The sequence below is a fragment of the Myxocyprinus asiaticus genome, chromosome 22 (genome assembly GCF_019703515.2).
Source record: "Myxocyprinus asiaticus isolate MX2 ecotype Aquarium Trade chromosome 22, UBuf_Myxa_2, whole genome shotgun sequence".
Classification (NCBI taxonomy): Eukaryota; Metazoa; Chordata; class Actinopteri; order Cypriniformes; family Catostomidae; genus Myxocyprinus; species Myxocyprinus asiaticus.
In genome coordinates, this window is record NC_059365.1 from 17,609,096 (window position 1) to 17,627,404 (window position 18,309).

The window sequence follows — 18,309 nt, forward strand, 5'->3', positions numbered from 1 at the left end:
AGTTCTTCAGTTCAGAAAATCTCAGTGATTTCAACCGTGGCATGATTGTTGGTGGTTTGAGTATTTCTGTAACTTCTGATATCCTGGGATTTTCATGCACAACAGTCTCTAGAGTTTACTCAGAATGGTGCCAAATACAAAAAAATATCCAGTGAGCATCAGTTCTGCAGATAGAAATGATTTGTTGATGAGAGAGGTCAACGGAGAATAGCCAGACTGGTTTGAGATGACAGAAAGGTTACGGTAATTCAGATAACCACTCTGTACAATTGTAGTGAGCAGAATAGCATCTCAGAATGCACAACATGTCGAACCTTGAGGCGGATGGCCTACAACAGCAGAAGATCACGTTGGGCACTTTTGTAGGACCATATTGTTCCCAATAAATTCCTCAGTGTGTATATCATCAATAATATGTCACTTTAACAGCAGGTTTTAAGCAGTTCTCAGTCCTTAATAGTTCTCTGGAGCTCTGACATAACCTAACAAAAGTTTTTCTCGATCTGTGGAATGAGGAAATGAAATGGACCCCTTTGCCCTATTTACCAGATCTGTCAACATTACAAGGAAGTTGGAATCATTAATTTAGACTCATTGACCTTACAGCTTAACATTAAAATTGAGCACATGGTGACTACCATTGGGTAACAGCTTGGTAGAATTATTTTGAAATGGGCTGCAAACTCTTTTTCCTAGTTAGAACATTCAGCTTTTCCATTCTGTACACTAAAATGTCATTTATGGGACTTCAAGGAATGCCACAGATGATATGACTTAGATCCACAGAGACTTTTACAGAGAAAAGTTGTGCAAAAGTGGGATCCATTTTCAATTAAGTCAAAACATCTGTGTGTGCATGCCTGCAAGGGTGTATGTGCTTTGAAGGACTGTGCATGTACAAGTGTGTGCACATGTGATGAAAGTGTTTGACAGCAGCCCTGCCTCGACAAATTGCTTTTGAGATGTGCCAGCACAAATGTATTTAACTCTGAGTCCAAGAAAGCGTGGCAAGAGCAGTGACATCTCCATGCTCAATGTTTTCTTTGAGTCTTTCCCCCATGTTCTGTGCCAGATCAGGAATGCATGAGTTGCATTCACTATTAACAAGACTAAGACTACACAGGTAACAGGATCAGCTCTAATCAGTGTGACCTGAGAAAGCTTTGGGGGGATTTCAGGCTTTTGTCATGTATTTTCTGGGGTGATTTCTTTCCCAACACATTTAATTATGATTATTGAGACAGCACTCCTTTGTCCAGACATAATGTCCTCTTTAAATTGTGCTTCACTTCTTTATTGCTGGTCTTCACAATGATCAAAACTTGAAGACACTGTGAAAAATCAAACTAGCCATTATGTCCTCGCTTCTTTTATCACACAATGAACAATGGCCATCTCATAAACAGCCTAATGGCACTTGTACAGAGGGATGTTCTGAATGTGAAGATGGGAGAAGGAGAGAGAGAGAAAAAAAATAACCATTATCCAAAGACATGTTCTATCATGTCAGAAACTTTTCTCCAGCCAAATCCCTTTGTACCTTGCTTAGAAAATATCCAGGCTTTTATGGCAAGCCGGTTTATCTTTAAATATTCCCAGCGTTACTTGACATAATTGCATTTTTACTTGTAAGAATTTAATTCGAGAGCTCTATAATTACATTTTTACTAGTAAGAATTCCTATTAAAGGCCTCTCTAATTGAATTTGTACTAGTAAGAATTCAAATTACAGAGCTCTGCAATTACATTTTTACTAGTAAGAACTGTAATTGCAGAGTTCTGCAATTGCATTCATACTAATAAAAATGCAATTGCAGAGCTCTATAATTCAGTTACAGAGCTCTGCAGTTGCATACTTGCTAGTAAGAATTTCAATTAAAGAGCTCTGCAGTTCCATTCTCACTAGTAATAAATCAATAACAGAGCTCTCTGACTGATTTTTTACTAGTAAAAATGTCAATTACAGAGCTCTAGAGTTGTATTCTTACTAGTAAAAATTTGTATTCATGAGATGCAAAGTAGAAGAGATTATACCCATTTCCCTTTTCAAATCCCGCCTAGGCTACGGTTAAGGTTAGCCTACGTTTCAATATAAAGGCCATGCGTGGTGTGGTTAAATATTAGCATGAAATACTTTTTTTATTATTTAACATCTTTTAAGCTTATTTAGCAAACATTTTAATTGCATCCAACGAGAATAAACACAGATGAACAAGGGTATGTGTTTATTTATTATTTAGTATCTAGAAACTTTCCTTCCCAGCTGGGCAGATCTGAATGCAGAGGAGTGAGGATCATGAGCGCATAGCGTCCTCATGCAATCTAATTGAAAACATTGCATGTTACCAAATGTTTGAAACATCCAGCAAATTATCATTTTCACTGTGTACAGTCTTCTGAGTTAATAATAATGTCACCTCAGTAAATAATGCCATTAATGGCAAAATAAAAAATTATCTTTATAAATACATCTGCATAATCATAACAATATCTTAACAGAATAATTTTAATCAATCAATGACTTTCTAAAAAAGTAAAAACTTTAGAACATGAAATAAAAGATTATTGGAATGAAGGAAAGTGAAAACTGGTGTCTCCTACTTGATTCTTTTCTTGCTCACTCTCTCCCTCTCTGCACATGCTCTCTTCAGCTTGTCAGGCCTCCTATGGTTGATCATGGGCAATATACCACTGGCGAGTGTACATTGAATGTACACATGAAATCACAGTGCATTGAGGGTAAGAATCAGTTAACATACTGTACAGTGTGTAGTAAACGAATTAGGACACCAATACAAAATCGCAGACACAAACAAAGGTGCACTATAAGTGGATAGGGGGCAATTTTGAAAACACCCCCAGTTTACATAATAGAATTGGTAATGATTTAATATAATAATTTTAATACATTTACTGGATAATAATAAATTTTCTCTCTCTCCCTCCAAACCCCCTACCCCACCCGGAGACCCCTCAAAAGTGTAATTCTCATCCTGGTTTTCACAACAGAAATTATATTGTACCTTGTAATATACATTTCTACTAGTAAGAATGTAATTGCAGAGCTCTATTATTCAATTACAGAGCTCTGCAATTAAGCATATCTTTAATGTGATTTTTTTACTAGTAAGAATTCAGTTAGAGAGCTCTCTAATTGGAATTCTTACTAGTAAAAGTTAAATTAGAGAGCTCTGTAATTGAAATTCTTACTAGTAAAAATTCTATTAGAGAGCTCTCTAATTGGATTCCTTACTAGTAAAAAAGGAATTAGAGAGCCCTCTAATTAGAATTCTTACTAGTAAAAAAGGAATTAGAGAGCTCTCTAATTGGATTCCTTACTAGTAAAAAAGGAATTAGAGAGCCCTCTAATTAGAATTCTTACTAGTAAAAAAGGAATTAGAGAGCTCTCTAATTGGATTCCTTACTAGTAAAAATGGAATTACAGAGCTCTCTAATTAGAATTCTTACTAGTAAAAATTAAATTAAAGAGCTCTCTAATTGGAATTCTTACTAGAAATAATTCGTTTTTCGAGCTCTGTAATTAAAAAGGAATGGGAGTCAATGGAAACTTACGACAAGTAAACATTCAGTTAGAGAGCTCTGAAACTGGAATTCTTACTAGTAAAAATGCAATTATGATGAGTAATGCTGGGAACATTAAAAGATCATTTGGCTTTCCATAGGCTTTGTAATAGAGATATGAATGGCAGACAAGGAAGAGATTATACAGATTTATCTGAGACTGAAAGAGTGAGAGAAAAATTCTGACATTTATAGAGACAAGTCATGCATCCTCAGCTTATCGCCCAGGAAGACTGTCTGAAAACATAATTCAATTGCTGGGATTCTGGACTGAATCTGCTAGCTCTATCTTATGTTGCCCTCTACTGACCATTAGGCTGAATGAGTGCACTTCTTAGCAAGTGTTTATGCAAGACCACCCCATCTTTTGGTCTGTACTGGATTGTATGTTAAATCTTTCATCAGTTTTCAACATGTGCACAATTATAAAATTAACTTTCGAAAGAATAACCCCACAATAATTTTGAGAACATGAGAACAATATTCTAGGCCTTCTCTTGATGTTCCAAGAGTGCTGAAAAATCATACTCAAGTAACAGTAATTACTTCCCAAAAAATTAAGTGTTCATAAAGGTACCTGTCTTAAAAAGTAAAAAAGTCGCTCATTTAAAAGTATTCAAGAGTAGTGAGTATTGAGTTGCAAATGCTATGCCCCCTTAAAATAAACATGGTATGCATAAAATGTTGCATATATATTGTAATTCCACATTCCCTTTTACATCTGGCTGTTTGTCAGAAAGAATGACAATGCCAACATTTATAACACCAAGGTTTTAAATTGGGTGGATGTTTTCTCTGTAAAAAATCACACACACACACACACACACACACACACACACACACACACACACACACACACACACACACATAATAAATAAATAAATAAATAAATAAATAAATAAATAAAATACAATTTCACAAAAGTCAGATCAATTATATATGATAAACACTACATGTATCTGCTTGCAAAAATAACAGGGAGACATGATTACAGAGATAAAAAGATGACAAAGTTATTTTCAGTAAACTGATACGCATTTTAAATTTCAATGCATGAAAAAACATTAAAATAATTTAATATGTAGGGTCTTAATTACCCTTAATATCCACCATTATATTTGCAAATAAAACGTTATTTTCAAAACAATACAAAGAATGCAAACACCGTTAGAAAGAGCAGGGAACGACTTTCATATGGCATGACACATCCAACACACTAGAGGGGGTATAGAGTATAGGCGAGAAGTTTAAAATTCAAAACATATGTGACGTATTATAAATATCTACAGACAGACAGACAGACAGACAGATGGTTCTCTTGCCATGTGCTCCTGTCAGTTCTCTGTCTTGTTTCTAAACCCCGCCCCCTTTGTTTGCCATTTGTCATTATTAGTTCAGTATTGCTATTACCCCCCTTGTTTCTCCTTCTATTTAAAGGTGCACTTAGTAACTTTTGTCTTTGTGTAATCTTGGAGTTACACAGGTACCTAGTGGCTTGGATGCAGCATCATTTAAAATCAATAGTTTTCAGCTTCAGATGTTTTTTTTTTTTCACAGTCAGCCATGACTATTTTAATCAATGAGTGAAAGTGTTAAATAACAGGAAGGTTACTGTGACTAATAGTAGTAGTAAACTGGTCATGTGATTCTAATATGGCAGCCACCATGTGCGGACCCTCTCCATGTAGATTAAAACAGCTTTTAAAAGGTTACTGATATGACTGGAGTCTTCATTTTAATGTGAGTTTTCATGATTTCCTACATATTGTGTATTGCAAAATGAGAATTAATGTCTTTAGGAGTTAAACTTTTTTGATAAAGAAAAACTTACTGAGTGCACCTTTAATCTCCCTGTGTGCTTTGTCTTGTGCCAGTTAGTTGTGGTTCTCACCCTGTCCACATGTGGTATAGTGCTCTCTTTGTGCACTTGTTGAGTTTTGTTTGTCGTGTTCCTGTTGGTCTTGTAATGTCCCTGGTGGTCTAGTCCTCATCGACTTAATGAATACCAGACAATTATGAAGTAGACCTATCATTACGTGTCTGCGCTTAAAGCAGAACAAGACATTGGGTCCTTTTCAGAAAGTCATACTACCATTCTACTCTTATTATTTTTGTTGTACATAGATATGACAGAAGCAGTAAGAGTAGTATGGGGTAGTATGACAATCCGGATTCCGGACAAGTCCAGTTCAAAACTGCGCTTGAAGCCCTGATGTGAATCATGTGAATTCCAAATCCACAGTGAATAGCCACAGCCTGCCGGCCGATTAATATTGTAGAGAATGAGGGATTAAGAGATTTAATGTGCATATTGCATTGTATGAACCAATGGGGACAAGTACTTTCAATTAGTCAACTTCCTACTTAGACTTTGGAAAATGTTTAAAGTTACTTGCATTGGTGCTATTTTAGTCCATTTCTATCTTTATACTGTGAAAGGCTTTGTTTGGTAAATGTTAATAAAGCATTCCTAAGAAGCAAATAAATGTATTTTGACAGGAAGAGATGTATATAAAGAGTCCAATTTCAACACTTTCAAAATCTGCAATTAATCAGTATTAATTATGAAAAATTATACGATTAATCATGATTAAGTTAACAATTTTAATAGACTGACAGTAACTGTAAACCAAGTCAAAAAAAAATTACTGTAGCATTTAAAAAAGTTATTTTAAAATTACAGAAATTTTTACAAAGAATTAGACTAATTGAAAAAAGTAAGCTCACTTCAACTACAAAATGGCAGCCGAGTATTGTACAGGCACAAATTTGGATGAGTCCCTTTTGAGTTAGAAAAATCTGTTAAATGTTTGCCTAGATTTGTGCAGAAAGGGAAATTGCCCTGATTGTTTAGTAATAACACTTTCTCCTTAATAGATTATTGGGTGTTTCTTCAACTTTAGGCATTTTATGTCCATGTGGTTGATTTTTATTTTTTATTATTATTATTTTTTTAAGTAATACATTTTGATTGTTTGTTTCTTTTTGTAGTATAAATGTCCCATTAAACCTGTCTTGGGAACTTTTTACTATGCCTTCATCGTTTATTTTTAGTACTTTTCAAATGCCTTTTATGGATTTTGTTGTTTTACCCTTGTCCCAGACTTTCAATCTTAAACTATGAAAATCCCATCATGAAAATATGCATTATTAGGCTTCATGTTAAAAACTAAGAGGATTTCAACAAAGACTTAAAAAATCATAAAGCCTTTCAATATTTAATTTGTGTAAAGTATCCATTTTCAAAGATGATCAGTTCCACCATAACCAACAATTCAGCCCTGAATAAGTTTTTTTTTTCTTCAGTGTAGCATACTTATTTACCAAGTAGAGGAGACAGTGTCAGTGAAGAGCATGCTTGAAATGAAATATGAGACGTGATCTGTGAAGAACACACAAAAGATCAAGGTTAATATGTCATCATCATCACCATGGCATTTCCAAATGCTATTAAACACTATATATAGTTTGAGATGTTGTGAAAATGGCATTTGATGGAAATGTTCCGATAAATAAAATGACAAAAATAGCTGAATTCTAAATTGATGCATGTATAGTATGTCCACTTTTCACACTAACTATTAATAGTGTGAAAACTGTGTTTTAAGATAGTATATTTTCTAAAAGTCCAAAGGGTAAAAAGTGCCCATAGTTCAAGAAAATCTCTATTATGATTTAAAGAAACTGTATCCAATATTTATAACACTTATGGGGCTTGGTATATTCTGGACTGATATTGGAAACTTTAAAAGTTCAAACAACCTCTGAAACTATGCATTATTTGTAAGATTATTGTATTTGATTTAGTTTCAAGTTTTAAAAATCAAATGTTTTTCATGATAAAATAGCAATGAGTGTTTCAGTTTAGAAAATTCTTTTTGGAACATGCCAAATGAACATAATGAATTGGTTTTTATTATAGTTAGTGAATCTACATCTTCATTTAGGATCCAGATAGTTTGGAAGCAGTAGCTCCTCCAGAACTGTGTTAACCTAAAGACTCTGATATAATATGTAATTGACCTCAGCATTGTGAACATAGTCCTTAGTTACTACATTTATATTGTATTTTTATTGTATTCTTTTTTTTAAATAAACAACACAATACAAAAAGTAATGATACTGATAAAACAGATTTATTCAATTTTCAATTCTCGAATTACAGGTTACAATGAACAAACATTGGACAAAACAATAAATAATCAAGTGAACTAAAAATGTCATTGATAAACATGACAAGATTAATACTAACTAGAGGTAAACCTAAGTGGCAATTGGTCACACCATATGTCCATAAGATGCCTCTGAGAGACCCTGATTATTTCTCCATTGGAGCCAGTGCCTAAATAAAGTTAATAACCTAAAGTGGTTCATGGTAATAGTTCAGCTCCATGGTCTCCATGTGGACTGGACCTGGAGAGGGAAGGGTTCCTGTCTAAGGACAGGTGACTGCGGTGGGGTAAAATCTTTAGCGATGTGGGGCAGAAAGGGCTGAGACAGAGACACCGGCCTGTGAAGTGAAACTGATGTTGTTTTAAGAGAAGACAGTGTGTCAGGACGGGGAGGCAAAGAGAGAGGGAGAGATAGGGGACAAGATGTGGAAATATATGTAGGAGATTTACTGAGAGAGCAGGACACACTGGTAAAGGTGGGAGATGATGGAGGAGAATTATAGTGTGATGATGTGGAATTGTGGGGGCAAGTTGTTTGATATAAAAGTTTAGAGTTACACAAAGACAATCCAGGGTGTACGAGAAGTTCTCGAGGGTAGTTTTTGCCTGATGGTGACAAATAAATATTTGCCTTTGAGATGCCTGTCTGAGCTGCTGGTTCAATTTCTACTCTGGAAGCACCAGTTAGGTTGTTTTCAAGATTGTCCCCCAGTTTCGGAAAAGCTGCCTTCTGCTCAGATGGGTTAAATCTCCCATTGAGGTCTAATACATAGGCTGTGGTGCCCACAGAAACAGACTGATTCATAGTAGCCTTTGAATCCATTTCATTAGACGTTCCTATAAGAGTGAAGAAAGAAAAAGCATTTAGACACACAATAAGCTAAATATTATTACACATAGACTGCTACCAATAAGTAAATATTAAAATTAAATTAAAATAGGGCAGTTGGATACATATAAGTTACCTTTTGTCTTCATCTTTCTTGTTGTCTTTCTGATGTACTGAACTGCAAGGTCTAAAATCTCTGCCTTTTCCAGTTTATGACTTTGTAAACGCTGAAGGAATGGAAAGAAGGGGGAGAGGAAATATGTTTAGGTGTTTGTTGAGGAGAGAGTGGAGCAGAAATAACGTAAAGGAACTTTTCACAGGCAATAATCCAAAGATACTCACTGTGTCTGCAGTGTTCTTATAAAGCAGATCTCTCAACGCCTCTAGATTGTAGTTGATTCGATCTCTCCTCTTCTTTTCTATCACTGGTTTCAACTTCTAAAACAGAAGTTAAAGAAAGGAGTATTTAGAAATTAATTTGTTCAAAGATTGCATTAAGTTTAAGTTAAAGATTTAGCCATTGTGTGGAATCCAATAAAATGTCAAATAAATTATTATAAATTAAATAAATAAATGTAACAAATTAAAACATTATAAAACTAAAAAAAAAACTGGGAAATAGTTGTTTAGGAAAGAAAAATATTTTAATGAACTTACTCTTTTAATGCCTTCTGTCTTTGCCATGCTGAGAGTTTGAACTGAGTTTGAACAGCTCTTTCTTGTATTCACAGACAAGCTTTAATTTCTTCCTCCTAGATGTTGGAAACTGTTGAAATGGAGCCAAACGGGTATTTTAAGGCAAGCCGAAGTCGGACCTGATTGGTGGAGAGGTGGCAGTGACGTAGACACCGTGAACTTTCCACCAATCTTTCTACTGCCTTAGCTAAACAAACAGTAAACAAAAGTGTCTACATTGACAACTGTTACTGTTTAAAACAATATCAATAGGCCAACATCGATTTTATATAAGACAAAACGTGAGGATTTTGCTAGATTTTATATTTTTTCTTGGTTATTGAAAAAAACTAGAAAAAAAATTTTGGGGATTGAAATTAATTTAGTTGGTTCAGCTGATTCTGGAATAAAATTATTGCCTATCGCAATATGCTAATGGAAGCAAATGGTTTTAGGATAAACAGCTGAGCACATTGTTTTGGTGAACTGCGGATGACACATATGGACAAATGGTTGCTTCCTTAATCATTAATTCTGACCTGCATAGTGTGTAGGTGATTGGCTTTTTGGTGGTTATTTTTTAATAGTGCTTATATATAGGCCTACATTGAATTTGTTTTTTAAATGAATAGATATTTAGGCTTGACAAAGTGTTTTATGTATTTATTTATTTATTTATTTTATTATTATTGCTTAATATGGTATTCATGGATACATCTAATTTAAAAATCCTTGAAGATTATTTATTCCAAGAATAATCTAGGCATATAATGTAAGGAAAACGTAGTGCCGTGCACTTTTTTGGAGTCGCGCGCCAAAACGAGATACGCGCGTGACCATCACAGGAAAACACACGCGAACAGTGCTTTGTGGCTAAGGTGGGGGAGGTGAAAAGGTGTGATGTCCAAGCTTTTAGAGCAAATCTGTTAAAGTGTGCTTTATGTGAGTGTTTTGATAGAAGTGTGAGCGATTAAGCCGCCCATTATTGTCCCACGCTTACACTTTTGAACTGTTGGAACGCCTGGATCCTCAGGAATCGAAAACTTGTGATGGCATTTGAAACCTTTAAATCTTATTGGCATGGATCCAATAATCGACGATAATACAGTTGTTCTAACTTTGTTAAGATTTCCCGCCGTTTTGCTTTGTGCATGTGTGGGCCTGTTTGGTAACAAAGTCAGAGTCAGCAAATCATTATTTGCACAATTGTCAACATTAACAATAGCATTTGCCAAAGCGTATAGCACTGAAACAGACACGACAGAAAAACGTCTCTGTCAAATGAATGCGCTTTTTTCGTTTATTTCCATTCTTTAGACACGAGGTTGCCTTGTCTGAATTATTTGTGTAAACACAGTGCAGTAATAGACTGAAGAAAAAAAGATCAACCTCCATAAAACCAGTAGAAACCTAACTGCCTTTGTTTACAGGGGCATCTGTCTTTGGAGGAAAACAGTGATCCGATCAAGTTCGGTAAAGTTGGAAATAAATTCACAGATTCGAACTTCCCTGATCATTAACTCATAAGTGAAACATTATTAAAACACAAACGACTCCTCTTTCCAAATGTTGTAAGACAGACAACGAGCTACAACCAAATTTTCATAAAAACTATCCGTCCTCCGAGCTGGACCAATAATATTGGTCTCTATGTGCAGCCGGCTGTGAGACGAGTGCGCAGGGACCGTCTACAAAGTGCAACGCCGAAAAGCGATACTACAAAAATATTCAATAACTTCACTCTTATACAGTGTAGTGTCACCAAAATCACTTCACACATCAGTGGTCTCCTGTTAGTTATACTGCAACACTCAGTTTGGAAAAATGTGCTTTTGCATAGTATAACCAACAGGAGACCATTGATGTGTGAACTGAATTTGATAGTACTATCAGAGTGAATTTATTTAATATTTTCCCAAATAAAAATTCCCCAAAATTATGCAAAAGCACATTTCTCCAAACTAAGTGTTTTAGTATAACCAACAGGAGACCACTGATGTTTGAAGTGGTTTTGGTGATACTACACTGCATAAGAGTAAAGTTATTAAATATTTTTCCCAATGAAAATTCCCCAAAATTATGCAAAAACATATTTCTCCAAACTAAGTGTTGTAGTATAACCAACAGGAGACCACTGATGTGTGAAGGGATTTTGGTGACACTACACTTTGCAAGAGTGAAGTTATTGAATATTTTTGTAGTATCGCTTTTCGGTGTTGCACTTTGTAGATGGTCCCTGCCCACTCGTCTCACAGCCGGCTGCACATAGAAACCAATATTATTGGTCCAGCTCGGAGGACGGGTCGTTTTTATGAAATTTTGGTTGTAGCTCGTTGTCTACCTTACTACGGTTTGAAAGAGGCGTCGTTTGTGTTTTAACAACGTTTCGCATGTGAGTTATTGATCCGGGAAGTTCGAATCTGTGGATATATGTCCAACTTTACCGAACTTGACACATTCATGATATCAAGGATTATAAAAGCTGTGCGTAAAGCACTATTTATTTAGTATATTTATTATTAATAAATGGTTGGTGACGGATCATAATTGTATTGTTGCATGTACAAGAAAAAGAGACAGCTACTGCACTGTTATAATTATCTAAATACTGCACCGTGCACTGTGTTTATCAATTCTCAGTAATCACGATGCTTTGAAATTACAAAAGGACACAATCGCCTTTTAACGGATCTTTTACAAATATGGCGCAGTTGAATGACCCAAGCCGTCTTTGATAATCTTCAGTAATAGCTTAACTGAAAACCCCTTGTCTGAACATCACAATGGGGGGCTAAATGGGTCATTATTGGCTCTTCACATCTGTTCAGTCATTGGCCATTTCGTCCAGGACGCAGGTGAATATTAATGAGGGGGCAAATTAAAGGACACAGATGTAATTGGTCTATATTGTTTAATTATTCAGGGGGAGGAGACTGGGCGTGGCTTGGCTGTACAGTAAAAGTCGTGAACTGCAAAATGTTGCTCATAATCTCTAAATTTGGTGATTCGCTGTTTGTGTTTAAATATGATCAACCAAGCTGCTGACATGCCGCAACAAAAAGACTCGAAACGGGTAAACAACGAAATGTTTTTTGTTTGTTTTTTGTTACAATTTGTTTACATTGTACACTGACTAGTATGATTTACTTTTTTTTTTTACACAATTTCAAAGTAAATTTTAATGGTATAAAATTAAGTAAAATCTACTTTATTTTATGTCATGATATTGATTATCATAAATTTAAATTTAACAGGTTAATAAAGTAACTTTTACTTACAATATGATTTATATTGAACTTAAACTTAGTAAAATGTAAAAGAACGTTTCATTAGAACACATTTTGAACTTTACTTATAAACACACGATTGGTGCACAAAACACGATGACTGTAACAATCAAATATTTTTGATCATGAACGGTTAATTTTGAGTAGAAAATAAACTTCAGACTTCACAAATCAAGAAGTTACCAAATGTAAAATCAAAATTAAGAATAAAAATGATGGAAATAAACCTGCAAACTATTTAAGCTAATTCATTATTTACACCTGGTGCATGCTGGCAACACCAGCTTCGAAACATTAAGTAAAATTCACTTATTTTATTTACCTGTGAAATTTACTAAAATTAGCTGAAAAATATGATAAGGTTTTCTACATGATGACGCATTGTAAATATAACAAACAATCATAAGTAATGTTTATTTAAAAGCTAGAGTGTTAACTTTTTACATGTTTTAATTGAGTTCAAATATAATTTACTCAATATTTTCAAGTTCATGCTTAAATTAACCTATTCAATGGCTATATTTACTTCACCACAAAATGTTTTTTTTCAGTGTACTCAAGTTTGTCAGACCAATGAAACATATAATATGCACATGTGCCATATCTATACACTCTTGGAGTAGCTACATTAAGTGTTCTTACTTTCAAAATGACAATTTTATTTTATTTTTTTACACATATATATTACTTACCAATATACGTATATATTGATGTATATTGAACGTTATAGGTCCCAAAACCTCTCATGGAGAAAAGGAGGAGAGATCGCATTAATCAAAGCCTGGAAACTTTGAGGTTACTATTACTGGAGAATACACACAACGAGGTTAGTTCAATTTATGTTCTTAAAGATTCTATTTTAATATTACTTATATAAAATGTCTTTATCTGACCATCTTTGCTCTTCTCGTCAACAGAAACTGAAAAACCCTAAAGTGGAAAAGTCTGAAATCCTGGAAAGTGTTGTGCATTTCCTAAGAGCTGAACAAGGACCAGAGGCTGGCCCTCATCAGATCACCAGAGGAAAAAGGGGGCGAACAGAAGATTATGACGAAGATGTGAGATCACCTTGCAAACGTCAGAGCTACTGTGATGGAATGAGGACATGTCTCCTACAAGTCAGCCATTTCATTGCAAGCAAGAGCCAAGAGTTTGGGCAGGGAGCAGAGAAAGCATGTGGAAACCTACTACATAAACCACTGGACCACCCAATGCAAACACAACTGTCTGCGACACCGCTCCAAAGAGAAACTCAGGAATATCTCTATGATGATTCATCACTACTAGCACAGCAACATCTCACTAGTGTCCAATTGGGCAATTCATGCTCACCATCTAGCTGTTCAAAGCTTACACAAAGAACTGTTCTGTCTGTCCCCACCATGACTTCAGGTTCTAAACAACCTGTAACGTTAGGTGACCCTGTCTGGAGACCTTGGCCACAATAGAGAAACATGGCTTTCAAAAGACTAAAAACGTCCAGCTGGGTCTACAGCAATGCATCCCAAATCATTCATCAATGAGGATTCATGTGTTAAAGTGAAGTAATGAAGAAGAGTGGGAACAACACTGAGACAATAAACTGTAAAATGTGTAAATGTTCAGCATGTGTAAATATGTGGATTTTGTACAGTAGACGCCAAATTTTATTTTGTTATTAAAGGGCATTGACAAAACAGCGCCTTGTGTTTGTTTGCGCTTGCAGCCAAACAAACAAGATGCACATTGGTGTTGATGTATATATTTTTCAGCTGAAAAACATGCTTATTAATACATTTTAGTTACAAATTTGCCAGCATTTTTGAAACAATTATTGCAGTCAGTCAATAACATGACTAAGACTGTTTAGAACTCCATTGATGAAGGAGGAATCAACTACTTAATGTGGTGAATGCATGCAGGGTTAATTTTAAAACTTGAATGTCACGATTTAAGAATGTTTAGAGCACAAGTTCATATCATTCTTTTTCCCACTATGGTATTTGCCTTTTTTTTTCTATGAAACACTGAAAATGTTACTTTCAACTCCACAATTTGTGTGATTTAGATGTTTTATCTTTTGTTAAAACAAGGCAATATTTGCTGTATTTTTATTATTTTATTTTTTTTCTCCTTGTTGGCAGAATTTTCAAGGAACCTTTTGGTGAAAAGTGTATTTTTCTGAATTTGAACAAAGAATTAAACTTCTCTTGGGATATATTCTTTTATCTTGGGTCTGTTCTGCTCCTGTTTTTTTATATTTGCATATCCATTAATTTATTTCCTGAGAGATATTCTAAGAGGTGAACAGCATTGTTCTTCAGTCATGGTGTAAATGTCAAGCATTTCAACATAACAGGCATGACATTTACAGATTTTTATTGGGCATTCATTAGGTCATCTCAGTGATAGTTACTTAATCTAGGCCAATGTCTGGCAGATATAAAGTATTGAGGTGCAGATTGCTTAACCACTCTTCTTCTATGAACTTAGGCGTGGTCATTGCAGGCTTTTCTCAGGACAGTTATCATCTAGTGAAGTGGCAAAATGTTTAATGGTTGTTTATCAGAACCTGTTTTGACATAAATGTATACCTTTAAAATATGTTTCATGTTAATTTAATTACTAGACCTACTCTATCCAAACATTTCTCTTAAAGTGTTTATGGGGTTATGATTGCTAAGTTAAAATGATGATATAAGACGACAGTTGACGATAAATGTTTAAAGGCACAGACCGAAATAAGTCCATTTAGACCATTCCTTGAACACAAAAGCTGAACACTAAAAGATAAAGGAATTTTCTGGGTTCAATTGAGGTAAGCTCAAACAACAGCCTTTGTGGCATAATGTTGATTACCACCAAAATTTATTTTGAATTGTCCCACCTTTTCCTGAAAAAACACAAATCTGGGCTACAGTGAGGCACTTACAATTGAAGCTAATGGGGCCAATCAGTAAACATTGAAATACTCACTGTTTCAAAAGTATAGCTACAAGATAAAATCACTTACTAACCCTTTCTGGGTAAAGTTCAAGTTTTGTTTGCTTTGTTGCCACGACAACGTTGTAAACCATAAACAGCTGTAAAAATGATTATTTTAGCAACTTTACAGCTCAAATAATATGTGCATTTTAAAAGAAGCATTAATGTATGTGCATTTATAAAATAATAAGCTTCACATTTCTGCCTTTAAACCCTCCAAAAATTGGCCTCATTCACTTCTATTGTAATTGTCTATAAATTGTAACCTTGATTTTTGCTTTTTTGTAAAGAAAACCTTTTTTTCTTTAAACCAAAATAGGCTTATTCCTTGCATGGAAAAGCATAAAAGTCTAAAATATTGATTCATTCCAAAATAATAATAATAATAATTCAAAAATATCATCATATCAAAAGTAAAATTGAAACCCATATTCACAAGTTATTTTCACACAAATTATGTTGCTCCATATATATATATATATATATATATATATATATATATATATATATATATATATATATATATATATATATACATTTTTTTTTTTTTTAATCTTGATACACTTTGTGACCAGGAAAAAATGTGTGCCTTGCCCCGTTGCACCTACCATACTCTTCCTTAAATAAACTTTTATGTTTAGCTTTGTCGCTCTGGATAAGCTCTTAGATAAACGAGTTTCAGCTGAAATGAGATTAGAGCTTTAAAGAAAATGAATGCACTCGCCAAATAACCGGCTGCAGCTTGAACCGGTTATTACAGGGGGATAAGTCCCCCAAATGCCATTCACCACAAAAGGTGTAAATAGATTAGATTTGAAGAGGACTTATCCAGACTGGCTGTGTGTTTTTATCTGTTCTGATCAATTAAAAACCCTCAGCCATGTCTTATGATTTTCTTCTTTTGGTTAAGAATATTGAACGTATCTACTTTTACCATTAAGTCTGTAATCATGCATGTTTTATTCATGTGGACCCTGTTCACCTCTTCTGGTAGACTACCAGAAGCTAGACTAGTTACCTCTTAATCTTTTTTATTTTTACGAATTATTTGTAGAGATTTGTAGCGAATGAGCAGACAAACTTAAACTTTGATGTAGCCTTAAACCACACGCTCAGATTCGTATGAAATTGGGTTACAACATAATATGTCACACCCTTGTTTTTAAGGAGGTGAGTTTAGGACACGCGTTTTGGAGCATCCACGATCCTGTCGTGCTTTCACAAGCACATCAAAACTTACAGTCTTCCCATGTAGGCTATTTTGGAGTGCTCAATTTCCATTCAATTTAACCAGCTCGTATTGAAATGTGTAAACCCATAAATGACTATTATTAAGTAACCTAAATGTAGGCTATACCTACTTCATTTTGAAACGTCTGGTTTTATTCAAGTTAAAATAATAGACTATTATTTTAAATTAATTAATCTGACTAACACAAGTACGCAGAATTACTGTTTATGTACGTCTGTAAATGTGGTCATATATATGTTACTAAACTCTACCAGAAGACAAACAACAAAAGTAGTCTTTGGTTGAATCTTTGCACCATGTGACGGTTTCATTCTGTCCACCTATTACTGTCAACTGTTCCTGAACAAGGCATGAGCTTGGTTGTTGACTTTATGCATTTGTCACCTCACTCCTGTGAACAACTTTGATAGCAACTTCATCAAACCATCTCCTTAGTGTAGCATGTGGTTTTGTGGCCATTTTTAAAAACTGTAAAATAAAATCGACACGTGTCCTTTTTTTTTTTTTTTTTTTTTTTAAACAAATGGAGAGTGGAAAAGGCACGTGCAAAGGCCAGGAAAGTAGAGGTGGCAAAACACAATGCATAGGCCTACCATTAAGCATATTGGCTTTATTGGTCTTATAATTAAATCTGTAGCAATAAACTCACATATTTACCAACACAGCACACTCAAAGTAAAACTCAACTTCCCCATTTCAAACTTACTTGTTATTGATAGGCTATGGCTGAATTTATTTCTATATATTCAGCAATTGCAAGTCCTGCTCTGAGGGCGACCCGAAATAAATGGATCACGAGCATCTAATAATTAGGCTACAAACCAAATTACACAAAACCTAAAAACAAAATATATCCAGTCCAGAAAAAGGTCTACTTCAAACACGGCGAATAAAACCTTAAAGTCTGTCTGTTTAATTAGCTTTGCATATTATTGGTTCAATAAATAGCTAATCCTTTTAGAAGCTTTTCGTCACAGCAGTTTACGATTTCGACTTAAGGTGGGAGTGCTGGAAACCTGCTTTAAAGCCTCATACATCTCCTTTACAAGGAGCGCCGTTCTTTTTTATGCCTTTTATTCATGTGCTTTAATCCCCGGCGGGTGGGAAATGAAGGGGGACAGGTCCCCCTCCGCGGGATATTAATTGGGGGAAGGCATCCACAATGCGGACGTCTGTGCTTCAGCGGTTCTTCATTCTGAGCCCGATGGCCTGTTGCGCAGGGGCGGATACACACCCTGTTGACCGAGCGTTTCAATGACATTACCCTGACGAACATCTGGCCGTATGTACCACATGCCAGCCCCTTTAATTAGAAAACGAGTCCCCTCACTGGTCAACTCTCAAGGCGGCATTTCATACATGGTGATGATGATTACCTGACCTATAGTTTTGTTTTTGGGGAATGTGAAAGTTTTAATACCTAAATAATATGTCATCCTGGGGGGGGGGGGGGGGGGGGGATTTGAACGTTTTGATACTAAATAACCATACAGTATGTCATCCTGTTTTACATTCTTTTTTAAATAAAATTTTGTTTAATTATATATA

General features: G+C 34.9%; 2 protein-coding genes across 2 annotated transcripts; one reads left to right on the forward strand and one right to left on the reverse strand.

Moving 5' to 3' along the window:
* Positions 1–7,741: 7,741 nt before the first annotated feature.
* On the reverse strand, positions 7,742–9,361 carry LOC127413097 (hairy/enhancer-of-split related with YRPW motif protein 1-like). The gene is made up of 4 exons (XM_051649966.1): positions 9,241–9,361; positions 8,926–9,021; positions 8,720–8,810; positions 7,742–8,591 (listed from the first exon to the last, which is right to left on the reverse strand). The coding sequence occupies exons 1-4, from the start codon at positions 9,265–9,267 to the stop codon at positions 7,966–7,968; spliced, it is 840 nt and encodes a 279-aa protein (XP_051505926.1). The 5' UTR covers positions 9,268–9,361; the 3' UTR covers positions 7,742–7,965.
* A 2,922-nt stretch (positions 9,362–12,283) lies between these two features.
* Positions 12,284–14,175, forward strand: LOC127413181 (transcription factor HES-7-like). The gene is made up of 3 exons (XM_051650059.1): positions 12,284–12,331; positions 13,276–13,371; positions 13,463–14,175. The coding sequence occupies exons 1-3, from the start codon at positions 12,284–12,286 to the stop codon at positions 13,991–13,993; spliced, it is 675 nt and encodes a 224-aa protein (XP_051506019.1). The 3' UTR covers positions 13,994–14,175.
* The last annotated feature ends 4,134 nt before the right edge of the window (positions 14,176–18,309 follow it).

Excerpts from the sequence above, each read along its gene's own strand:
- LOC127413097 (XM_051649966.1), bottom strand. The coding sequence starts at position 9,267 with ATGGCAAAGACAGAAGGCATTAAAAGA. Across the intron at positions 8,811-8,925 it reads ATAAGAACACTGCAGACACA|CGTTTACAAAGTCATAAACT; the intron begins GTGAGTATCTTT and ends CCATTCCTTCAG. Across the intron at positions 8,592-8,719 it reads AAGAAAGATGAAGACAAAAG|GAACGTCTAATGAAATGGAT; the intron begins GTAACTTATATG and ends TCACTCTTATAG.
- LOC127413181 (XM_051650059.1), top strand. The coding sequence starts at position 12,284 with ATGATCAACCAAGCTGCTGACATGCCGCAACAAAAAGACTCGAAACGG. Across the intron at positions 12,332-13,275 it reads AACAAAAAGACTCGAAACGG|GTCCCAAAACCTCTCATGGA; the intron begins GTAAACAACGAA and ends TGAACGTTATAG. Across the intron at positions 13,372-13,462 it reads TGGAGAATACACACAACGAG|AAACTGAAAAACCCTAAAGT; the intron begins GTTAGTTCAATT and ends TCTCGTCAACAG.